The sequence below is a fragment of the Drosophila tropicalis genome, unplaced genomic scaffold (genome assembly GCF_018151085.1).
Source record: "Drosophila tropicalis isolate 14030-0801.00 unplaced genomic scaffold, ASM1815108v1 contig_878, whole genome shotgun sequence".
NCBI lineage: Eukaryota > Metazoa > Arthropoda > Insecta > Diptera > Drosophilidae > Drosophila > Drosophila tropicalis.
In genome coordinates, this window is record NW_027173374.1 from 7,522,712 (window position 1) to 7,548,706 (window position 25,995).

Consider the following 25,995-nt stretch of genomic DNA (forward strand, 5'->3'; position numbering starts at 1 on the left):
TGTCTAATTCTAATCCTTATCTCTTTGATTTTAGGTCCAATGCGTATCCAGCTCGGAACCGGATGCAGCTGTCTCGCCACAAAGTGTCGAGAGTCGTCAGTCGCCCTCCTCCACTGACTGCGAGCGGAGTAAGTAAAGTATATGTGGATTTCACACACACACACATTGTCTGGAAAAAAAGAATTCTCATTCCGATTTTTCCCAACAGATTCCATTGGCACCACCAGCAATCTAATGTACAAGCCCACGGATCCAAAGATTCGACGTATACACATCACATCGCAAGCACCCACTGAGAATGGAAGGAGTCTTATGGGTCAAGGTATGCGATTGGTTAACTCCACTTCCACATCCATGTCCATTAGCTCATCTGCAACATTAACCACGACGGCCAACCGTCCTCTAATGCACCATCACCTAAACACTGCTTTAGCTACTAATAGCCATCCCAGCGCCGCCTTACTTCATAAACATAAAGTAGTTAGCGTTGATTATAATCCGGGTAAGGCCTCCATACAATCCACTTGTCCTTACTAACTTTCCCACATCTAATCGCACTCGCACTCGCACCTCCATCTGATTCATCTACTAACCTAACCACTGCATGTTGAGCACACACACTCACTTTGTTACTAACTCATTTCGTGTCCCATCTGTGTTTACCCCGTCCGGTGTTGGAGTCTTTGTTAACCATAGTCCACTCTGAAATACAAAAACTCCTTGTCTCAATGTGAGTCGCCTTCCTTAGAATCGCCCACAACCACTCAGCAAGCAATTTCGGATGCCCCGGCACCAGAAGCGCGAAAAGCGGGAATCCACATTAGAAAGGAACCCACAAAACGTTCACGTCGGCCCCAGCGTGGCACATTGGCCCGGGGAACGGCCAATATTGGCGGAATAATGTTGCCGCCACGTTCGTTTGCCATTGGCGAACTGATTTGGGGACCAGCACGTGGACATCCCGCATGGCCAGGTAAAATCGTCAAGATGCCCGATGGCGTCTGCACCCCATCACAGCAATTTGATCATGTCTGGGTTCAGTGGTTCGGCGGCGGCGGTCGTTCCACATCGGAGCTAATTCCAGTCAACTCGCTGCAAAGTCTCTCTGAGGGCTTGGAGGCGCATCACAAGGCCCAAAAGGATACCAGAAAGTGAGCAATATTCCGAGAAATGGGGGTGTGAGGGGTCCAGTTTGTTCTGATAGCCAATTAAAGTGAAAGAGGGGGCAAACATTCTCATCTCATTTAGATTCTCAATTGACTTTTCGTCTCTAATTCTCCAGGGGAGTAGGAGCAGCCGTAACAACAGATTGAAATGGGTCACAAAATGTAGCTAATTTTTGAATTTAATTTAAGAAAAGTTGATTCTATTTATTCTTGAATTTAATTTGTAGTCAACTCTTAATTTAGTTATCTCCTTCCACAGGCGGAGGAGAATATTTCGACAATTTATTGATTAATTTTTATTAGCATAGCAAATTGTGCAATTATTTTTAGCTTCAAATTGTAATTAGTAGCTGTTTTATTTACTTTTTTCGTTTGATTAAATAGAGAATTATTTTGAGTTTGACATTTCATTAGATGTGCAATGTAGCAACAAAACAAATATGTATAATTGGCATTTAAATGCATTGTTAATTAATTTTATTATGATTTTCTATTTGACTTTTAATTTGCTAATTAATATTCTCATTTCTATTTTTTTTTTTTTATAAAAAAAACATATATGTTTCTAAAAATGTGCGCTGAACAAAAAAAAACAAACAAAAAAAAAACCATTCCTGCCCACACCAACATGCGTAACAACACTCTCTCTATCTGTGTGTGTGTGTGTTTGTATCATCATCATCATTATGACAAACCCGAAACACCCAAAACCAACCACACACACAACCTGAAACCAACCAACCCATCCACCCACTTACCATCAAAACCACAAAAGGAGCCGCAAACTGAACTCGCAACTCGAGCGGGCTATACAAGAAGCAATGACTGAGTTGGATAACATTTCAGCCTCCTCGTCGCCCGGTGTCGCCACCGGTACAACAGCGGCCGTTACTGTGACAACAACTGCTATTCCATCAGCAACAACCGCAACTGGAGTTTCAGTAATTGGTGGACAGCAGCAGCAGCAGCCTTCCTCAACCAACAACAACAGCAACGCCAAGGCAAATGGAGTGGTGCGAGGCAAACGTCAGTCTAACAACACAAGTGGCAATGGTGGTGGTGGTGGAGGTAGTGGCGGTGGAGGTGGCGGTGCCAGCATGCTACTGACCGCCAGCACGGCGGCAACATTGAGTGGCCTCTTCAGTCAGCAACGAGCCAAACCTATACGAATTGCTCCAGCGCCTCCGGCGGCGGCTGTTGCAACAACAACACCAACAGCAACAACTGCTGCTCCAGTAGCAGCGTCTGGCAACATACTTCCACATGGAAAGGCAGATATCTTGAAGCTGGCCAAATGACCGGAATTGTCGACGTTCTCGTCGACATTAACCACCACCACAGCAAACTATACGCTCATCATTGGGCATAAGTAGAGGCAATTGTCCGGACATATAGAGACACGGCACACATATACATACCATACCCAATATCTTAACATAAGAGTACGCGTGTAGACCTTCTCAGTTGGAAGAAGAGACAGACCCAAATTGTGTTTTCCAACCACTACCACCACGACCACCACTCCATTCGAATCCTGTATTGTCCTTCTCTGCTTGCTAGCTTGCTTGCGGTGCGACAATGCCCCATTCTTGAAATAGACAATAAAATAAACAACAACAACAACAACTACATTGTTATAAACAAAAACAAAAGAAATAATGATTGTTCTAACTATAAGCCAACAATAGTTTTTGTTGCTTCTGCGCAAAAGAACTTTATCACGTTTTGTATATATAATTTAAATTTAATATATATTGAGGAGATCGAACAAATACACCACAAGCTATATATAATACATTTATATATGTATATGATTATTATTATTATTATTATACTATTATTATAAATTATGATCAGATGAGATAAACGTTAAGTATTTATTTATTGCGTATAAACAACACTCTAGTTTTCCATAGGTTTTTTTTGTTTCTGTTGCAATCTGTAGAATTAACCATTATTTTTATAACTAGTTAGTGTAAGCCAAACTTTAGCCATTAAGTTAAATGCTCCATAAGCAAGAACAACAGCAACAACAACGGCAGCAGCAGCAAATTATGATCCGATCAATGCAACATTGAAACATTTCAACTGTTAATTACTTTGACCTTATACACAAGAAAAACCAACAAACAAAATTCATATAAAATCAAAAGAAACCTCTCAAAAAACACAAACCAACAAATAAATGTTATTCAAAAGTCAAGAAACAACAAATTATTTACTTCAAATAATAATCAATGAGACACAAACGAAAACAAAATATAAAGAAAGAGGAAAAGCAAATAAAGAGAAATTATATTTATAAATTGTTATTATTTATTTAGTTAAAACTATGGTAAAGTTATGATTAGAAAACAAAAACACATAATAACAGATGAAAAAGAATCACATGTAGCAAAACAATTCCCCCCTCCAATACACAAAACTAAAATTGAAAATGAAACAAAAAATAAAAAGAAAAACAAATAAATGGTAAATTATTCACAAAATAAATCTAAAATTTTTCTTACGAGTCTCTTACGAATCCTTTTTCTGATTGAAATAGCCACAATTGAGCTCATCTTATGATCAGCCAGGACTCTTATTTATTTGTGTATGACTCATAATAAATATATAAATAAATAAAAATCATGCTATGTGGTCAGAATTGCTTTCATCTATGATTAACATTTGGATATATAATTACATACCATATCTATATGGTTTTATTAGAATATATTTAGAAAATTTTGCATTTATTTCTGGGATTCATATTTGAGTTGATTGAACATTGGAATTCAGTGGCGAATTCTTCGAAATTGGAAAGTGGACCTATTGCTCGAAACTTGTCCGCAACATTCTTGATTGGATTCTCAGGTCCTTCTCCAGTGTTACACCAATTTTGGGCATAGCTAATAAAAAACAATTGATTGGCGGTGTAGTCAAGATCTGGTAGCTTCTCTTTGTCCTTCAGAGTTTGAGCACCAACTCGATACCAACTACGATATGCAGCATAAGCTAGACGGACACCTCCGTTGTCTGCAATATTCTTCTTACCATTTGGGCTAAAGTTATTGTACCTGTACACGAAATTCTCATATTGTTTATTAAAGCATCCTTCTAGTTTCTCGAAATTTTCAATTGTCTTGATGTCCCAGCATTCCTCATGCTCACAGAGTTCGGCATTGTGGTCATAACTACTACCCAGACCATAAAATGTGTGCATAATTTCATGTCCGATGAGCGAGGCCAATGTACCATATAGAATGGATTTGGGGAACGCTTCACTCCAGAATGGATAGGGTTCCAGCAAGGCGACAGGAATGCTGATTGTATTCGTCACGATAATGTTAAATGGAGTTTCGCCAGGATATATGTCTTGAGACTTGGCCGGCTTATGTAGAGCCGCGCGAATTTGCACCATTTCCAAAAGACGAATCTTTTGCAGATCTTTCACATAATCCACACCCTGCAACTCCAAACCAGCATATTCTCTAGCGAGTTCATTCTCGTCGTAGGAATTAATGTGAAGTGTTAAGGATGCCAGTTTCTTAATGGCCTCTCCCCGATTTTCTGGCTCCATCCAGTCAAGCACTGAACTGGAACTTAATGTGTAATTAAAAGTGTTCTTAAGTTGGTGCCAAAGGAGTTCGATTTCCTTTGATATTTCATTTCTATTACTGTTACGACGGAATGCCATATTGTCCAAGTATTTGGCAAAATGCTTCTTGGTTATATCGAGGCAAGCTTCCTTCTGTTCTTCCTCTGTCTCAGATGGATATTCGACAAAATAACTGACCAATTGATAGAATATATAGTTGGCTAATGTTTTGGCAGGTGTACGCTTTAAAACTTCAATGAGATTTTTCTGATACTGCGAGAAATGTTCGTACACAGCATCAGTTATGTTCTCACCCAAACTTGTATAGAAGAAACGTTCAATGTCAATGCTGTGCGAATAGCGCTCATGTATCCCAGAAACTGTTGATTTGTCAGGATTAAAGTCGTCAACAGTTTCTGGTAGTTTTCTAGTCAATTCAACCTCAAAATCCAATAATTCTTGGGCCGTTTGCCTGGCCAGTGTGGACTTGACGCTAAGAAACTTCTCCAAAATTCTCTGAATTTTATTTCTATACACGGAACGATGTATTGCGTTATTTTCATCGGAGTACATGCTTCGTGTTACTAGGTGAAAGTCCGGATGGCCTAGATAAGCTCTATTTATATGGTTTTCCGCCACATCGTTCGTTATTACCACAGCAAGAATCGGCATTACTCCATAGCGGTAGGAGATCCGGGCACTGGTCTCCTGCCAATTGAATTGTAGCTCCTGCCAGGCATCTCCCTCCAGCACAGGCATCGTTCCAAACTCCGATATCAGATGCCGAAGTGATTCCTCATAATTGTATCCAATTTGAATCCGCTTGCATGATTGATAAAACAATTTCACTTGCTTGTCTACGGGCGTATCGTAGTCATCCTTGCTCTGATCGTTTAATATAATTGAAAGTCTGCGATTAAAGGACTTCTTTAGTAGTTGAATTAGTCCTGAAGAGTTTGAATTACCACATGCAAATGCATAAAAATCATCGCATGGATCCATCTTCTCGTCCATAAAGCTCTTTATTTCCGTCGAATTGCCATGCTCAATTAAAGCCTTCGTCTTCGTAAATGTTAGGGCAGAGGATACAGCATGGTTAGACCTGCTTCCTTTTAACTTGACTATTACCAATCCGACGAGAACGACAAAAAAGAAATAACGAAAATAAGGTAGCATCTTTTAAACTAGCTTTGAGTTGTTATCATCACAAAAGTTAACTGAGGAATGAGACCGACTGGAAGTCGAATAAAATTATAGCTATACCATATGTATATTTCGTTTTTCTCGAGGAGATGGAAATATTTAACCACAAGTCACATATATATAAATATCTGAGCGACCTCAGATAACATCATATAATGACGAATTTAGTAACTCATAACAATGCTCATAAATCTGAAAACTTATAGTTATATAGATCGAATTAAAAAGTCATTTCAATTAAATGTTGATAAGATCTTTTGAATATCTGTCAAGTCCGTAATTTAAAGCTTTATAATCCACTGATATCTAAATTTTAGGGTCGTTTTCAACTTCTCTTTTGCCATAAATTAAAAATTCACAAATTGTTTTTGTTGTTTTTTTTTTTCTTCTATAGATTTATTTCCATTTTTTTTAATAACTTGACGATAATTGTTTTATATACCTTATATGCTGGTTGATCGGGTTAAATTGCAAATAATGTAATTAAAAATTAATATTTAAGTAATAATAAACTAACTCACAATCATTTTTGAATTAAGTATGTTAAGTATATATATATAAATATATACTCTTTTTCTCCATCAATTTCTGTAGTGTTGCTGATGCCTTAATCATGCATTTTTGTTTTGTTTTAGCATAAAATCTTCGATACTCGACACGACAGGACAAAATAATGAACAAGCGCAGTCCTTAAACGGGGACACATTCTTCTTCTAATTAAATAAAATGTTTTAATCTAAGAGGAGAAATGACTCGGAAGAGGGCTGCCATGTTATGAAAATTAACACAAAATGCGCGCTGTGGTAACTGACAAATTTGCTCGTAGTTGCACACAGAGGGCGGAGGGGGGCGTATTAACAATTCTCTTTTTACATTTACAATTACATATATATATTTTTTTTTATGTATAGGTAGGTAGGCATATATGTATATATATATGTGTACGCTGTTGAAATTGATGTAATTAATTACAAATTTTAGACGCACTCGTAAAATTTCTACTTGCGACTTCATCTACTATACATTACTCTACTACAATTTGTAGATATCTTTAAATGTTGCAGTCGTTTTGTTCCTTATCGAACAGTGTAAAAACTGTGCACACTTCAATGACATTCACAATTATGTCGTTATTTGTTTAGTTTTCTTTTCTGCTTCTGTTGTCGCTCTGGACGCACTTTTATATATATATAACTATATATATCAATATTTTACACGATTTGGTTATCTCATCACATAGCAAAACACAATTGGGCAGGCGATTGGAGTTTGTGTGAGGAAGGACGACAATGCCACAGGACAGCTCAATTGGCGAACAGCAACACGAGCAATTAAATGAGTGATTGATGATGATAGTGTATATCGTTTGTGTATAAGAAATATCTATATACAAGTCAAGTTCAAAGATTTCCAAAGGTTCTAAAACTTTAGCACTTAATTTACTGTACGCCGTTGTAATTAAAATTGTGGTAATTGCCGCCGACGCCGCTGTTGCTGTATGAAGATAATGAAGCTATCGCGGCAGGACGTGATGGTGGTGGTGGTGGTGCTGTGGCTGCTGCTGGTGCACGTAGTGTATGATGTCTGTTATATGGATGTGTGCTCAACGCTGTCTGTCAACAATAACCAAATCGCTGTAATTCTCATCTGGACAGACTGTGAGAGCGCTCCCGGCTACTGCTGCCGGAGGAGAGTGGCTGCTTGTTGCTTATCTCGCCAACTCGATGGTGTGGTGGTAGTCTATCAAAGAATGGATGACGCAATGCCTCACCTGGATATAGAAAACCAAGATTATTGCCTTATATTGAATCATTTTCAAAGAAAATTTTACTCACCTAACGTAATGCGTGATGAGGGCTCGTATTCCAGCATCTTTTTAATCAAACTGAAGAGCTCACAGTGATCCTCGCTGTCGCTCAGTTGGCACAGGAACAATGGTTTGCAATGGTCACGCACATAACGGCCCGCACTCGACTTCTCATCCCAATCTAACTTACCGTGATAGAAGTACTTGGTTTTGGTTTTGCTGTAAAGAGTGTGATTGCTACACATTAAACGATTTCGGTGAAGAGAACTGCGCCATGGTTAATGAAAGCTTGAGCTGCATTGTATTACCGTGCCATGCGATATGGTATTTGTCCCAAAATTCGTTCCATCATCGCCAGATGTTCGCGATTGTCGTGGGTCTGAAACAGTGTGATGCCCAGATACAGTTCGAAAAGAATGCAGCTACAGAGAAGATTCAGATTATAAACAGAGTTTGGATTAGTTATAGACACAAACGTACCCAATGGACCATACATCACAGGGTTGTGACCATCCCAGTTCCAGTATGACCTCAGGCGCGCGATAATGTCGCGTCGAGACAATTGTACTGTGATGTTCGTGATCAAAAGTAGCCGAGCCAAAGTCAATTAGACGCACATCTGTGTTTTTGACACGGCGTACTTCGCGATTCTGTAAGAAACGCAAAGGATTAGTAAGAAAGATCACATCACACATTTCCCCACTTACAATCTTATGATTATAATGAGCCGTATAGTCCGAATCAACAAATAATATATTCTCCGGCTTGAGATCCGTGTGCGTTAAACGACTGTCATGTAGAAACTTCACAGAGTAGCATAATTGATACGCCATATGTCGCACTTGATCCAGCGGATACGGCTCGTAGTTGTTCTCACGCTGAAAGTCAAATAGAAATGAATCATGTAGTTTCTGACTCCTGCTTTTTGTAAATGTTGTTTCTGTCTTACCAAAAAATCGAAAACACTTAGTCCAAGCATTTCAAAGACTATGCACATGTGTCCATGATAGTCAAACCAGTCAATCATTTTTACGCACAAGCTATTCAGGTAAATTAATGAAAGTTTATGAATGTTTTAAACTGGAATTTAGTAATCTTTCAACTTACTGATCACCATGCGGATCTTTTTTGGGCAATTTTCTCCAAGGCATTGATTTCGAGTTTCGCTGCCTCACGATATTTTTCCACATTTTTAATGATTTTCAGGGCCATGCAGTAGTCACTGTTAAAAAATGAATAGATTATGATTATTAAAAGGTGTATTACGGAGGAGATGGACTTACCGCTCCATGTCTTTCACCTTGACCACTCGTCCGAATGTACCTTCGCCCAAAGTGGCCATGATTTTATCTGAAATTTGGCAAAAGGAAGGCAAATTGTAATAGGTTCTTCTCAATATATGATTACGGTTCTTTAAATTGATCTTAATTTCTTTTTTATCTAAACCTGTAACTTTAACTGAGTTAATTCTTGATGAGATTTGAGATTTGATTTAAGCAAAAGTAACCCAAACACTCGAGTGGATATTTTTTTAGCTAGTGTGTGTGTTGTACGGAACAAAAAGTGTATCATAATATATCATATCATATTCAATTAATTGTTAATACTATTAATTCATTAACTAATTAAGTATTCGCGCCGTAGATCATCCACAAGGAAGACAAAGTAAGACTGAGAGTGAGAGATGATTCGTTTCTTTCGTTTACGGAAGACAACAACAAAAGTGTCATTAAGACACCAAAAAGGAAGATTTCTTTTAAAAGTTTTGAGTTGAAAATTGTGTGAATAAATTGAAGTATTGAAGTCGCCTCTCTCACTCTCACATTTCATATCTCTTGATTATATATTGTTGCAAGGCGGCGACGGCACGCGACACGATTTTGTTTTCAATTGAAATTGTGAAAATAATTAAAAAATGAAAAAGGAAAAACAACTTGGAAAGTATAAATCATAAAAGAGAGTTGAAGGAGAAGAAGAAGATTGATAGATATTTATGCACTTTGGGCATTAAATTTGGTTTATCTATGTGGTGTGTGTGTGCGATTATTATGAAAGTGTGTGTGTGTCTGTTCTTTTGTTCTAAACATAAAATATATATATGGCATATTCAAAGAAATTAAAAAAAGATTTAAAAACAAAAAATTGTCACGAACATCTGTGATGGAGAATGTCTCCGGTGTGGTAAATTAAGTGACCATCAGCATCATCTTGAATGACGGGTTTTGCTGTCTGTTTTGGGCGATTGTTGTAGAGTTGTTGTTGTTGTCGATCGATCGGGTGGTGGTGGTGGTTCAATTGCGGGTGGTGCATTCGCATATTTTCGTTTTTGTTTATTTTTTTTGTTTTTAGCCAGTTTTATCCATTGTTGCGACGAGTTTTTGAGAGTTTTTGGTAGTGGGTTGTTTTGGCAAGGCGTAGGCGTAGTATGGAGGGGGGGCGTGGTCGTGGTAGTTGTTGTTGATGGCAGATACAGACGTACACATAAGGTGCGTGTGTGCGTGTATGGTAAAAAAGTATGTAATTTGAAATAGAGAGAAAAGAAACATAAAAAGAAAGAGAAAAAAAAAAAAATACACAAATATATACATATAATTTGATATATATATATATATATATAAATGTATATTTCAATGGGACGCCGCCACAATCCAGGAGTCGTCATCACATCATTGTTGTCCATAATCCAGCCACATCAGAATAATTAGAGTCCACAAGATCCCACGTTGGCACCAACGCAATCCAAAATCCGCATTTAAATAAACCAACCCATTAACATCATTTCATCATCATCATCATCAAGTTGTATGTACATCATCATCAACCCATCATCATCATCATCATCATCATTGTGATTTTCATCATCATATTCAGAAAAAACACGAGAAAAATACGTTTCGTTTGTTCGATAAGAAAATTAGTTCGGACAAATTTTTTTGAGATTTGTGTTTACAAAAATGGTTAATAATTGTTTATAGATATGTTTTTTTTTCTTTTTTTGATACATATATATATATAGAGAGAATAATAATTATAATAATAGTAATTAAAGGAAAACATGAACAACAAATATCAAATATATAGAAAGGCAAATACATTTCATCATCGTATATATATACACATGTATGTATGTATGTATATATAGAGTAAGGAAGATGCACCCGATATTGTGTTATCTTTTTTCTCTGTGTGTAAGTAAGGGCAATCAATAAAAAAAAGGAAAAACTGTGAAAATATATCAACATAAAAACAATAACATAAAACAAGGGGCATTAGAGCTTAAAAGTTACTAATTATCTTGTTCTTAGTTCGGTTTTTAGGTATGGGTAAAAGATAAGTTAAGTCAAAGTCAGTTAAATTGTTCTTCTTACGTTTGGTTTAACAATCTGCTCTGCATTTGCTGGTTTTGGGGATTGGCACATGCAAAAAGTAAAAGCTTAGTTTCGAAATTAGTTTTTGTATTTTTTGCCATGCTATTAGCTTGTGGATAAGTGTGCGGGGGGCAGGAGGGAAGGAAGAGGGCGCATATTGGTTGGTTATGAGAATCGGCAGCAAACTTAAGCTTTAATCAACACAAAAGCCAGCTCAAAAGTATAGGCAAATCCAGATTCTGGCAAGAGTTCTGGGACAAGGAGCTTACAAATGTCGAGAGTGTCTTTGGAATGCGTGACCTGTGGAACAACGCCGACGATGTGGCGCTCTTCGATAACAGATATTGATCGTGCTGCTGCAGATAGTGGGAGGATGTGGACGACTGCAGCGGTTGCTGTTGCTGCTGGTGACGCTGATAGAGCGAGGCACCAGCCACATTGGAGCGACGACTACTACAGGTGGTGGTTGTGCTACTACTATAAGGATCATGCAAATAGCTTGATCCCAAACTGGGCTTATAGCGATCGAATTCGCTTAGAACGGCTGCCGTACGCGAACTGGCACCCTGATAGCGTTGTTGCTGGCGGCGTGTTGTATCCGCAGCAGCCGCCAGACGTGCCCCAATGCCACCAAAGGCCAATGCACCCGAACTGGAGGAGTGCATTAAGTGATTGGTGGGCTTATATTTGGACAGGTCATTGTTGTTATTGCGATCTGAGTGGAGCAGAAAACGGCTCTTGTTGGTGGTTGTGCTGTTGCTGGTGGTGGTTGCTGCTGTCGCGTGATTAGAAAGAGCAGAGGTGCTAGTAGATGTGTTTGATGAAGAGGAATTACTACCATTGATAGCATTTAATGTGCTGCTGGTGGAGGAAGTAGAGGGAGTGTTGGCCTTGTTTGTGGTTGTGGTGTTTGTGCTTGGTGTTTTCTGTGTATCTGTTGTTGTTGTTGTTGTGTTGGTTAGTTTCACACCAGTTGCAGAGTCTTGTTCATCATCATCAGAGCTACTCTCTGACGAACTGGCATCATCATCATCATCTTCGCTATCATCGCTAGTTACTTTTTTGCTTCGCGATTTCTTCTTTGGCACTTCCTTGGGCGTCGTGTCCTCTTCTTCCTTTGCCGCCTTTTGTTTGGCCTTTGCCGCTTCTATTGCTGCTGCCTCTTCAGTCTTCTTAGCCTCTGCTGCTGCTGCAGCGACCGCGGCGGCCTCTGTTGCTGCTGCCGTTGCCGCTTCTTCTTGTCGTTTAACACGTTCTCTCAGTTCACGCCTTTTGCGCATGCGCTCTTCAAATTTCTTAGCCTCAAGATATTGATTATCTTCACGTAATAGCATCAAGATGGCTGCATTATCCTCTGAGGAACGATCATCGGCCAGAATCTCACGTTCCTCAGCTGTCAACTCAGGCGCTGGTTGTTCTTTTCGGCGATAGGCAAAACGATTTCTTGAATTCAAGGTTCGATCTGAATCCAAGATATCGGCTCCCACTAGACTACTATCTCCTCCTAATCCTCCACCGCTAGTTTTTGTGCGGCCATAGGCTCTAGTGGAGCGTTGTGGTGCAGCATCCTCTTCAGCTCCTCGGCGTGGGTAACGCGGCGATGGATAACCCGTGGCTCCACCCGCACGCAAGGCATCGTGATAGTCATAACGCGATCCGTAGTCCACAGGATAGTTTTCATCCAGCAGACGATTGCCACTTGTCAGGTAGCCACTGTCATTCGAATCGCCCATATAGCGTTGCCTTTGGGCCCGAGCTCTGTACGGTGTCCGCTCCTTGCGATCGGAGGCATTAAATGAGCTAGATGACAACTTTGACTTGCCCGCAGCCAATTGATGTGATGTGGCCGAACGCATCAGGCCACTGCTAGGACCATAATCATCTGGCTCCAGTGTCTTGTCCCGATCCTCTTCATGACGTCTCCGACCGGCTGCCCTTTCCAAGATATCCGAGTATTTATTCTCCAGCCGCGAGATGGCTGACTGCTGTTTGCTACCCCCGGCAGCTGATGAGGTGGTGCCGGTGGTAGGTGTCTTGTCTTTATCCAACAGCAAATCGCGACGCTGCTGCGTCACACAAAGAGAAACCAGACGAATTGAAGATTGGATTGGATTGCATTGTATTTTTCTTTTTGTTTGGAGGGGTTAATGAAGAAGGAAAGTGCTTAAAAGCAGCGCTCGTGTGAAACCAACGGTAACGATGGACGACGACGACGGCGACGCAGACGACTCTTTACGCTCCAGAAGAGAGTGAGTCTCTATTTTTGACTCCAACGTGTGTCTGTGAGTCAGACTCAGCCGTAGACCCATTTAAATGGCCTTTTCGGCAATGGCTAATTATGGTGCTTGAAGCTTTTCATTTCGCACAATTTCACTGCCATTAAATAACAAAAAAATATATAAAGACCCAAAACACTAACTAAACTTTCTCCTAAAAAGCAGCATTATATCTTTTTAGTTGTTGTTATTGTTGCTGTTTTTCATTCCGTGTGAGTTCTTCTGGAGAGAGAGGAGATAGGGGAAACTATGTGTGTGTGTGTGTGTGCGTGTGTGTTTTTATTTAGAATATGCGCCTAGCGAAATCTAAACAAAAATGTCCACGGCACACAACCAACAACAACCATTGCCGACCTTCAAAGTTTATATATAAAACGATAGAAAAATTTGTGAATAGGTTTCTTCTCTATATATGTATATATATATCCCCCATATATTTATATGTGGAATAGAGATCGAGGAATATAAAGCAAAAAACCCGAGAAGAGAAGAATGGGCGGCCAAAATGTTGGAATCGAAAATAAATTCGGCATCGTCGTATACGCACACACGGCAAGAGAATGAAAAGAAGGCAAAGATATATACACACACATATTGAAAACAAAGTGAGGAACAAGAAATCTACAAATCGTGCTATAAAATGTTTCCCGTGTGGGGGCACCCACGACGACGACAACGATATATACTGCCGAGGCTACTACTTATTAGTTCTTAGGTGCATACACACGCCTGCCTGAGGGGTGGTGGGGGAAGGTGGAAATGGAAGTACTCCTCTTTAACTGGACAGATTTAGGGCAGTGACTTTTGCTGATTCACTTTGTCGCCAGGTGTCACACACTGATAGACAGACAGACAGACAGGTGAAAATGGCTCATGGAAATTGTGAAATATTCTCTCAACAATTTCCCCTTCGTATGCGATGAGAGACATGAGTCACTTGTCTGAGATTGGGATCTGACCATCCCATTGGTTTGCACACTGCACGCCGCTCCGGGGAAAAAAAAAACCATATACTAACATCGTCGAGATCACGCCGGCCACCGCCCAAGCCACGAATCAGTGGCTTATAGTAATTCCCAACGGGGCTTAGATGCGTACGCAATCTGTCAAGAGCATTTGCCGTAGTGGAGCTCTTCTGGTATCGTCCCATGGCGCCGCCGATGCCACTGCTACTGGGATAATGATGATGATAGCCCAGGCCTAATCCGGCGGTGCTGCTACTGGCTGTGCTACCCAAGCCTCCGCCGGTAACTCCGGCATAATATCGTCTATGACGATCACTCATTGTGTTGCTGCTGCTGTTCTGTTGTTCCGCTTCCGGGTGTCTTCGATGGGAGGAAGACGACTTCTCCGAACTGCGGCGACGTTTGTTTAGCTTTTGTAGCAATTGATCCGTTGGGTTTGTGCCGCTTTTGCTTTTGTTTTTGTTATTGCTGCCTTTTCTATTATTGTTGGAGTCATTCGTTGGAGTTTTGGAACTGCTGCGACTCTTCTCCCTATTCCGTTTGTCGTTTTCACTATTTTCTTTGATACTATCCTCGATGATGGTCTCCGACGTTGCTGCCGCTGCCGTCGACGTACTAAATGGAAAAGTAAACCACAATTAAATACGAAATTCTATCGATACGATTTTTGATCTGGAAGAAGCTAGCTGTAGCTGTCTTTTTTTATGATTCGATCTCTTGCGCGCCTCGAAACCCGACGACGACAATCGGACGCGCTGCCACAACACGGACCAAAAATTAACTGAGGAAAATTTTTCAAAATTTTTTCTCAACGACCAAAATACGGAACACGATGAGAACGACGGACCAAAAGAAGAAGAAGCAGTAGTAGTAGTAGATAGAAATGACCGACCGACCGCCCGCCCGTCTCGTAGAGCCACAAAAAAATATTGAGGAATCGTTTTTATTTTTGTGAAAAGTGTGAAAATATTGCGCACTTGCCAGAGTGAGAACAAACACACACTCAGACGAAGGAGAGGGAAAGAGAGAGAGCGAACAGGCAGACAGTCAGTCAGACAAGCTACCCGACGACATAGCTATATAGAAATGAGTGGGATGAGTGGGTGGATGGGATGAGATTGGATAAATTGGTATGGTATGGAATTGGAATCAATGTTCCTTTGTCTCTGCCAAGAGCAAAGCAACAGCTGCGTGTGGTTTTCATTTTAATTGCATTTTCATTATAAATTGTAACCTGTAACGGACATCATCATCATCATCATTATCGCGGGACATTTCCGTCAGGTTAACCAAAACTGGGAAGTGATCGAGAGAAAGTCTACAACAAATGCCTTGAACTCCGGTTCTTTTGGAATGGCAATGAAGGAAATTGTTTTAAGTACAAGAACAAAGCAGAAAATTATTTACGTTTTACTTTAAAATTCTACAACCGAACGCGAGAGAACCTCAACACAACAATAATAATAATAAAAATGTATTACAAAAGACGCAAATCAAAAAACGAAACAATATAAAAAACCGATCAGAGAAGAATATATGTATATATAGACATTTATATGCACATGGAATATGTTTAACTGAGATGTGGACTTGAGACATGGCCTAGAATTGAGGAAGCAAATATCATAGAGAATTTAAGAGAATCCAAAGAGAGATACAGAGAAAGAGAGAGGGAGTAAGTAATAAGCTTTTTTGGGAAAGCTTTTCCCGATCGACTCGATCTTTAAAAAGTTTGCACTGTACAAACATTTTGAGAAAAACTTTTTACATCAAATCCGAGAAAATTCAAATGGGCAGGAAATGAAGGCGTTAAGAGTTATTTTTCAATTTCCATCTTGTCAAACTTTCCCCGCCACAAAAAATTGCCAATTAGATTGACTTGAATGCAAAAACTTGTTGATGAGCTCCGCTTCAAGTCACTTCAAGTGATTTATGATTGTGATAATGATGAATGAAAATATGATTATATTTTTTTTTTTTTGCTTGTCGGTCTCTTCTGATGATGTGCATAATAAAAGTCATTCGAATTGTTCACACTTTTCAAACGCATTACAACAATATTTTTGTTAGAGTTCAACGCGATTCGCACGCACTCGAAATGTTTACATAATTGGCCTTCTTCCTCTTCTTCTGCTCCTCCTTCTTTTTGCCAAAAAAGATGCAAAAATGAGAAAAACTATATAAATGTTTTTTGAATATATACATACACAAAACGCACAACGGACGACGATATTGAAGGAAAAAAGCGAGCCAGAGCAGCGTGTTGCTGCACTGCAACTAAAAACTCGTAATTACGCGGCGATCACTTTTGGGCTCTAAATTAAAGAACACACAAACCGAAACCGAAAGCAAAATAAATGATGAGTTCTTTTGCTTCTTCTTCATTTTCTCTAGTGAGTGGCGACACGACACGCATTGTGGCAACATTTTGACCGACTTTTTGTTGTAACGATGGTAAAAAAAAAAAAGGCAAAGTAAAATACGGCAAATAAAAGTGTAAAATTAAAAATAAATTATAAATCTTTTGCTTCACTTCTTTTGCATCGATTACCGATTGCGTGGTTGTTGTTGTTGTTGCTGCTGATGTTGCTGCTGCTGCTGCTTCTGCTGTTTATTATCAGGTCGTTCGCTCGGATTTCGTCGAAATCTCTGCAGTAAACTGTTGCAGCTCTCAGAGAGTAGTTGGGTGACGCTGGCAGCCGTTGCGCTACGCATATAGCGTCTTTGTGGACGAGGAGCAGCTGATGATGTTGCTGCCTCTGTATCAATCTCAGCTGTTTTCTTGTTGCTGCTGCTGCTCCCCTTGTTGCTGCTGTTGTTGTTGTTATTTTCACTATTTGCAGCAACATTTGGTAAAATCTTTTCGCTTTTTTCCCGATGAAAGCGATTCAAAAATGTGGCCATTTTTCAAATATTTTTGTTTGTTTGCTTCCAACGACGACGTCGACGAGGGTAAGAGGAGAGGAGCGACGAGAACAGAAATCAAACAGAGCAAATGATGACGACAATTCTCTTTGTCGATGATGAGATGATCTCTGCTGCTGCTGCTGTTGATCGGTATGATGGTCTAGCCTGTGTGTTGTTCTTTGGCGGGTTTCTTTCCTCTGACTTGGTCTATTTCATTAATTGTACTAATTTTTGGCTTTTGCTTGTTTCGCTATTTTGTATAGAAAGAGTGATGTTGGTTGGTTGGTTGCTGCTTCTTCTGCATAAACGTATCGCGTATGTGTGTATGTAGCGTATTTTAGCATATACATAATATTGTACATATATTGTTGATTGAGAGCGTATTTTTTTCGTATACAAAGGAATGTGTAAAAATAATTGAAATTGTAAATTGAATAAATAGAAAAACAAAATGAACAAATAAAAAGAAAGAAACAGAAACAGATTTGGCCGCTCCACCGACAGAAATAGAAATACACACAGAGAACAACAGAAGCAGCCACCGCCGTCAAACGCGATCAAAATTTAGCAACCGCCGATACGAAATTCAATTAAAAGGATCATCAATTTGACATTCCACACAAATTTCATTGATGATTTGATTATCCATCATTATCACATGGACTTTGTTTAAACGCACTTTGATCCATTCGATGGGAACTGAGGTTGATCCAACTCCTATCCATCAGTCCTACAGAAGTGAGAATCTCATTTGGGGGTTCGAGAATGGCGTTCGAACAACAAACCGAAATCAGAGCAACATTTACGAAAGCGCACGCCACAAATACTAATTATAAAAATTGAAAATATCGCAATGCTGTCGACTACTGCGGCCAAAGACGAAGGCGTCGACGCTGATGCTGACGACAACAGAGTGTTCCCAAAGTAGCAGGCGAGTGGTACTATTCTCAGAATTCAGCGAGAATCCAAACGACTCTAATAGTAGAAGCGGTAGAACGGTGCGGGAGATCTGTATGCTGAAGAGTGTATATACATACTTCCTCCTCCTGTTGGTTCTATTATTGTTTTCCCTACTAAAAACCACAAAAAGCAGCCATCAAAATAGGTATGAGAGGTATCATAGGGTATACACACTGACATACCCTAACCAAGACCGACTGAAACAAACAAACAAACAATTCAGATGCTAGACATTTTTGATTAACAAGATTAATCATTCTGTAGTTAGGGTATTCTCAAAGTCTCATAGACCATTTCCCCCTCTGCTAAGAGAGAGAATACAGAGAGCAATAATATTGTGGTAGGTGTTAGACCACATATTTATAGATGGGCAATACTTATTATGATTATTTTTTTTCTTTTTGGCTGATCGCGCACACATTTCCCCCGCATTCAGTTTTTAGTGCTTTTTAATTATTCTACAAAAATTACAAGAATTAAAATTTGTTCTTTTTTTTTTGGCGTTCCATAAAAAGAAATGAGAAAAAGTACAACAAAGATTAGTTTAAATAAAAAAACAAGTTAAGATAAACAAATAATAAATTAAATGTGGTGGCCAAGCTATTTTTAGAGAGAGCTCACGAAAAACAAGAAATTGACATTGAATTTCATTGAATTTTCCTATAGTTTTTTTTGCGATTGTGCAACGGCAAGTGCACGAGAGAAAGAGAGGTAGACAGAGCGAAAGAGAGAGATAGAAAGGTGTTCTTGCTTGAGGGCTTCACACTTGAAGCGCCGCGAAATAAAAAACAAGTATACAGGAAGTGAGTGAAAACGTATTCAGAGGGAGGGCAAACATTATAGTCTCTGTGGCCTTTTTGGAGCGAATGAGTCAGGCAGGCACAGACGGCAGGGCAAGCGCAGGCAGAGGCGAGCAGCTATTTTTGGGGGCAAAAACATATGGTTGAAGCAGGAGAAGCATCATTGTTGTTAGTTAATGTTGGCTAAGGCTAGGGGCAGCAAGGCGAGGCGAGCGATTCAGGCAACAAACAACACAACGAACATAAATGCATAACAGATATACATAGAGATATATATATATGTATATATAGATGGATTATGGTTGGGAATAGAATCTACCTCGATGAAATGTAGTCCCAATGCGGACTTGGACATTTCGTTTTGTTGGTGTTGGTGGTTTGAGTGATTGAATATGACAGAATTGCTTTGTTGCAATGCTGGTGGTAACTGTTGTGGTTGCTGCGGTTGCACCGCCGCCGCAGTTGACGACGACGCATAATATAATTGCGTATTTGTTGGATTTGGATCATATTGAAGTCCCGCCGCCGCAGCTGTTGCCGTTACTTGTCCCCCACCAGCACCAGCACCACCGACTGTTGCTACCGTTCCCGTTGCATTGAGATATTGCTGCGTATGCGGATGCGTTTGTTGTTGTTGTTGCTGGTATTTGATTTGATTTGGCTTGGGATAGGCATACGGATCAAAAGTCTGTAAAGGTTTACGTTGTTCCGTTTGCTGTTTGGGTAAATTATAATAGTTTCGACTCATCATTCCAAGTCCAAAGTTGGGATATTGTTGCTGCTGTTGATGTTGTTGTTGCTGTTGATGGAACTGCATAGCCGTTGGCCTTTGGGCAGAGCTAAATGATACCGAATGAGTGAGTGGACCACCATTACCTCCAGATCGGGGATAGTTTGGCGTTTGTTGATATCCATACATTTGTGGCAACATTCCGGTACCTTGCAACAAACGTTGGTGTTGCTGCTGCTGTTGTTGTTGTTGCTGATGTGTCATGGGCGTCTGTCCAAATTTATTCTCTTTATTGTTTTTTTGCAGAAACATGGCTAAACCGGATTTGGGTTGTTGTTGCTGCTGCTGTTTAGCCGCCAATACATGAGAAGAGGAATAGGACTGCTGCAATTTATGAGGATGCACTTGTTGCTGCTGTTGCTGTTGCATGAAGGGATCACTAGATCCATTCATGGCCGAACATGCAAAGCTATTCCAATTCAGGAATGGTCGCTTATGTTGGGGGTAATGTTGCTGCTGCTGCTGCTGTTGCAGCTGTTCTTGTTGATGTTGTTGCTGCTGCTGCTGTTGCTGCTGCAACAATCGCTGATATCCAGCCATGGGCAATTGTGAGGTAGAATTTGACTTGCCTATGGGATAACAAATCCGTGGCTGCTGCTGCAGCAATGGTTTCTGCGGGTCGAATAATTGCACTGGTACGGGTATCTGCGATTCGCCCGAATATTTGCTATTGCCACTGTTGCTGCTGACTGTGCTTGTCGTGGGCGGTTCAAGTGGCTGCACTGTTGCAGTTGTTGTTGTTGCTGCTGCTGCTGCGGCCGACGCTGCAGTTGACATCGCTGCCGTTTGTTCTTTGTGCTCGCCTGTCATCAATGATTGTGACATGATGGGGGGGGAGGATTCGTGCTGTTGTTGCTCTTCAACTTTAGCATGTCGGTTAAGCATTTTTCTAGCTTGTTGTCCACATCTTTCTGGCGCTTTGTGGCTGCTGACGACGACGACAATATAGATGATGTTGTTGTTGTTAATGATGATGATGATGATGTTGGCATCTCTTGTGCTGAGCTATTCTGCATTAAGACTTTGTTGCTTTGTTCACTTGGCTGCAGCTGCTGCTGCTGTGAGGATGTTGAGGTCGCTGCCGTCGTCGTTGTCGTTGTTGCTGCTGCCGTGGCTGCTGCTGTTGTTGATGATGTGGCCGCGGGAGCAATGTGAAACGATGAGGTAAACTTTGATAGCTGAGGCAAATGTGTTGTACAACAATTGGTCACAGTGAAACTACTTGTACTTATAGTGCTATTACTCTTCTCCGATTTGCGATCTAAAGAGGGACAATCTGAAGCCGTTTCTACAATGGGCATCGTTGATGCTGTCGACGTCGTCATCGTTGCAGTAGCAGTTGGTGTTGTCGTGTTCGGGATCTCGACCGGCCGACGAAAGAGTGCAGCAGCACAACGAGGCGAAGGCACACATGAACTACTTGAACTTTTATAGACACCACCGGTGCTTGGTTTAGAGACCACAGCAGTCAGTTGCTTCACTGGCTCTTTAAGAGGCGGCGGCGGGGGCGCTGGCTGCTCTTTGCGTGGCTGTGACATCAAAATCGCGGAATTGGAAGTACTACGACTAAGGGATGGCAAGTTTTTCATATAGCACGGAATATGTGTTCTACTGGAGGTGCGGATTAGAGGTGATGGATTACCACCTGGCACATGAGTCATCGAGACACTTTTTGGCAGCGGCGCTGCCTGTTGTTTCACAGGCACTCGACTTATAAACGCCGGAATAGCCGTTGGCGTCATCGTCGTGGGGGATTGCTCATTACAGATGAGCTTGTAGAGATCATCTTTGGTCACAGCCTGCCTCACCTTGAGGTCCAGATGCGAGAGAGATGCGTTCTTTTGTAATTTATGTGGTTGCTGCTGCTGCTGGGTCTGTTTCAACGGTTGCTGCTCTCTTAGTAACTCCTTTTGTGCAGCTTCTGCCACCGTGGGATCAAATATGGCCAACTTCTTGGCCGTCTTGGCGTCGACTTTAAATGGTTGACCTGCATCTCCCAGTTGGGCCCCGCATATCTTCTCGTAGTTCCAGAAAGTCCTCTTTGGTGTTTGACGTTTTGTTGAGCTGTTTAAATTGTCGCTCCAAAAATCATTCATCAATTGTTTATTCAATGAGAGATTCGAACCGCTTTGCAAGCTGTTCTTTTGAGGCAGCGGTCGAAAAGGCGTCGGCGCCATCGGCGTCGGTGTTGTGGGCATGTTCAATGGCATATTTGAACTAGATATGCTACGTTGAAGCTTTGGCTCTCCTCCACCCGGGGTCTGGGCAAAGATAGATGGATAGGCCATGCGTGAGGTCGCCATTGGAGCAGCTGGGCGATTATTTTGAAAATTAATTGAAGATGACTTGGACAGTTTTGGGCCAGTTGCCACTGGGTTAACTGATTGCTGTGAATTGGATTTGGCCAATGGCTGTTGCTGTTGTCGCTTGAGACGATCATACAGATCCTCACACTCTTGGAACTCCTGATGCAACTTTCGATCCAGTTCGCTATAGTCGGGCAGACTCTTCAAGTACTTATTCATCATTTCGATCTCTGCGTCATAGAAATTAGCATCCAATTTGGCACTATTCGTGGCTGCTGCAGACTTCTCTTCCAGCTCTTGTTGCTGCTGCAGCAGCTTATCCAGATTGATCTCACCAGGGGCACCAGATGCTGCACCCGATTTGCTGTTCTTTTTGGGCGCCCGACAAGGTACCGGCGGTGGCGGCGACGACGATGGAGAACTGGATGATGACAACGATATGCTGGAAGCAGGACTAGATGCTATGGTGGCCATAAAACGTGCCGGCAAAACAGTGCCAGATCCCCCTGCACCACTGGCGGCGGCACTGGTTATTGTGCCCGTGGCCGCATTGTAGGCCAAAGGATGATGTTTACGCGGCAATGGCGGAGTTGACTTCGGACTTGCAGGCAACAACGGTCGATTCTTGCGTAGAGCCAGTGGCGAAGATATCGGCGAGCGCAAGGCGCATTTGCTCTCTGGCATGGTGGAGGACATAACGGAGGCAAACTGTGGCGTCACGACTTGAAAGAATTGCTGACCGCTCCCTGGCGGTGGCGTTGGTTTTTGCATGGCAGGATGAGATGGTTCTTCTTTGGTTTTCAAAGCACTGGATGGTGTTGCCGCCACTGCTGCTGATGGCTGAGGTTGAGATGTTGCAACGGCGGCCTTGCTAACATCTTCACTCATTTAGGTTTCTAATTGGATTTCGCGTAAACTAAAACGAGGCGTGGGCAATACCTCCATCAATTAAGTATGTGTGTGTGTGTGTGTTTTACTTTAATTTTTATAACTGAAACGTGATTGAATGAAGACAAGATCGAGGCAAATTCTACTAAAGATTTTGAACAGAACACAAGGAATGCAATGCAACCAAGAAAAGGAAGACAAATACACTAGACGTCTAGGACTATAACCAAACTGGACTGAACCACACACAGACGAGCAATCACTAGGGGATTCAGCACCACCAACCTGCAGATACTGTTCCGGTATCTTACTATTCTTTGGCACAATAATCTTTTTGATGATTATAATCTTATCACCCTCAATTTTCGTAATAGTTATAGGCACACCCGGAAGAGGTCGTTGAGGCTTGACAGCTACCGGTTGTTTGGCTTGCGGATTCACTGTGCGTATGACTTGTGGCCCTGTTAGAATTCCACCTGGAGATGGCTTTACTGCAGGCGGTTTTGGCTTCGGCTTCTGGGCCGGAACATGCTCTTTATTGTCGCTGCGAACGATGGAGAAATGATAGAGTGGTTTATCATCGTCCAGAATGCTCTTTTGTTGCACAGTTTTTTTTTTCGACTTTGCGAAGAACAACACCCAGCATGGGAGCTTCTTTAGGCTTGATGGTAATCGAACCACTTGGTGCAGTCACCCGCTTGAGGCAAACACCCAGATTGGCACCCACAGGCGGAGGTGTCTTGGTGCGATGTACCATTTTGCCACTAGGTATCTCACGATAGCCATCCTCTTGACGTTCAGGATGAGATTCCAATTCGGGCACAAGCGTGGGATTGCTGTGAAGAGTTGGTTCTGGTGCCACCAATGGCGATGGACCCGGAAAGAGGGCAGTTAGACTACTGCGACGACGATTCATCATATTGGGTGCCGAAACTGTTTTACATAGTGGGAATTTAGGTGGAACTGGCGGTGGAGCCTCAACAGCTGGCTCATTGATGGCACTGGAGGTGCTACCTCGACGACTTGTGGCTTTGCTGGGATGACGGGAGTTCGAGGCGGATGCCGAGATGCAAGCAGAATCTACGCTGCTTCTGCTGGAGCTGTCTAAACGATTGGGAGCAGCGCTCCTCTCATGATTACGCGATGCTGGTGAAATTGAACGTTCTCGATCTCGATTCTGAGAACGAGCATCACGGGCCATGCGTTGCATTCTTAATATCTCAAGAGTATCAACAAGTTGGGAATCACTTTTGGTTGGCGATGACTTCTCTCTTGATGCGGCATTCACATTGCTGGCATTCATCAAATGCATTTCCATAGCATCATCCAATGAACTGGGCAGATGATTATTCTTCTTCTGATCTTCTTCCTCAGCGCGTTTCTTTTCTAATTCCATGGCACGTCGAAGTTGAGCTTCCACTTCTAGGGCAGCTCGTGCTCTTGCATTGGCCTCGGCAGCAGCGGCCAAACGCATCTGTTCCTCGGCTATGGCTCTTGCCTGAGCTTCGGCTAATGCTCGAGCTTGTGCCTCTGCTTCGGCAGCGGCTGCTGCACGAAGATTGACCAAATCTGTGGCCGTCATTTGTTTAATGCTCAGTCTTCGCTCTGCACTAACCATTAGATCGATTTGCTGGCCACCCATCGACTTGGTACTCAAGTCTGGACATCCAAGAGCGATCAGTTCGCTTAGTTCGTTTGACATTGCTGGAGCAGGTGGTAGTTGTTGTGCGTTGTTTTGGACACAATTTACTCACTAAACTAAAAAAAAAAACAAATCTAAAGAAACCGAATTTTTTGTTGGTTATCTAATATTTAGATTTCTATTGAGACAATTCTTTCGTCGAATTGCGTTGGGTTTGGTGTACTTGGCGAGACTCGTGTCGCTTCTAACGTTCTAACTAAAAAGAAACCTGCCTGCCTGCCTGACGGATTGTCTATAACCATGTCGGGTTGGATGGATCGCGCCGATCGTACGCTCAATGTCAATGTCTCATTGGCATTTTGGCAAATGCATTGCGATTAATTGAACGACAAAAGACTTTTGCTTCCTTCCTTCGATTGATAGTTTCAATAACGCAAATAAATATATTATAAGCTCAATAGTTGTATATACATCACGATTTTTGGTGCTTTTGTTTTGGTTGGTATATAGTCCCATATAAATAAATCTATATCTAGTGCATTACAAATCGTAAACAGCGAATGAGCTCATTGATATCGGGCGCCGCCTGCCCAAAAATTGAATGAGAAACAGGGTCCGCTCCCCTCCCATCTATTTATCCCACCTACACCTAATATTTGTCCTATATATTTTATGATTGCGCAGAGGTTTCTTTGGGAACTGGCATCCAGAATGACGGACAGCTCTGGCTGTGTGTGATCTTTGCCCATATATACAGACCCGTACCCGTACGTATCGAAAATGCTGCAATCGGTGGGGGTCGTCGTTGTCGCGGCGTTGTTCCTGTGTGTTCTGTTCAAAATTTCTGTGTTTTTTCATATATATTTTTAACAAATACACAACGCGCGTAAATTTGGCGCAGTCGGCCATTATATGTACATACATAGTATATAGTACGTGGTATGGTGACGCTAATGCCAGAGGAGTACAGTGAAACGACCAGCAGGTAAAGCAGTAAATCAATGGGTAGAAAACAAAAATAATTAGCACTGAATAACTTTTTCTTTTCTTATGATAATCAAGAAATTGCCGATAATTAGATTCTGATTTTCTGAACTCAACTGATCTCGCACGTTGTGCTGCGTTCGTGGCAGGAGCTTTCACTGTACTCGCACGATTTTTCCGATCTTTTGTGTCAAATACAAATTCAAATATCACGAAAAACCACACACACTGAGAAAATGTAAGAGATTGAAAGAAAAATGGAAACTTTTCCACCCTATATAGATAGTTTTGACTACTGCTAAACTTTGTGTGTTTGGGGTATTGGAAAATTCGCTATAATTTTCCGCACACTA

At 41.4% G+C, this 25,995-nt stretch overlaps 4 protein-coding genes across 4 annotated transcripts in view; 1 reads left to right on the forward strand and 3 right to left on the reverse strand.

Annotated features, from left to right (window-relative positions):
• Positions 1-3,472, forward strand: part of sba (six-banded) — a 30,067-nt gene extending 26,595 nt beyond the window's left edge. The window contains 4 exon segments of the mRNA XM_068299223.1: positions 35-128; positions 209-502; positions 749-1,151; positions 1,942-3,472. Of these exon segments, the coding sequence (XP_068155324.1) occupies positions 35-128; positions 209-502; positions 749-1,151; positions 1,942-2,464 (1,314 nt within the window). The 3' untranslated portion in view covers positions 2,465-3,472.
• Positions 3,473-3,885: 413 nt separating this feature from the next.
• Positions 3,886-5,760, reverse strand: LOC137585991 (neprilysin-21-like). Its single transcript, XM_068302053.1, has one exon. It carries the CDS (start codon positions 5,758-5,760, stop codon positions 3,886-3,888), a length of 1,875 nt encoding a protein of 624 aa, XP_068158154.1.
• A 1,063-nt stretch (positions 5,761-6,823) lies between these two features.
• Positions 6,824-25,160, reverse strand: Doa (Darkener of apricot). The gene is given in 14 exon segments (XM_068302052.1): positions 6,824-7,720; positions 7,785-7,993; positions 8,065-8,178; positions 8,237-8,406; positions 8,464-8,634; positions 8,706-8,796; positions 8,864-8,883; positions 8,885-8,978; positions 9,040-9,106; positions 9,910-9,985; positions 19,352-20,664; positions 20,667-23,024; positions 23,298-23,631; positions 23,633-25,160. Coding segments are annotated over 14 exon segments (6,231 nt in total). The 5' UTR covers positions 24,719-25,160; the 3' UTR covers positions 6,824-7,592.
• Positions 13,049-19,336, reverse strand: LOC137585988 (uncharacterized protein DDB_G0280579-like). Its single transcript, XM_068302051.1, has 2 exons — positions 16,917-19,336; positions 13,049-14,980 (listed from the first exon to the last, which is right to left on the reverse strand). The coding sequence occupies exons 1-2, from the start codon at positions 17,267-17,269 to the stop codon at positions 14,296-14,298; spliced, it is 1,038 nt and encodes a 345-aa protein (XP_068158152.1). The 5' UTR covers positions 17,270-19,336; the 3' UTR covers positions 13,049-14,295.
• Positions 25,161-25,995: the final 835 nt, after the last annotated feature.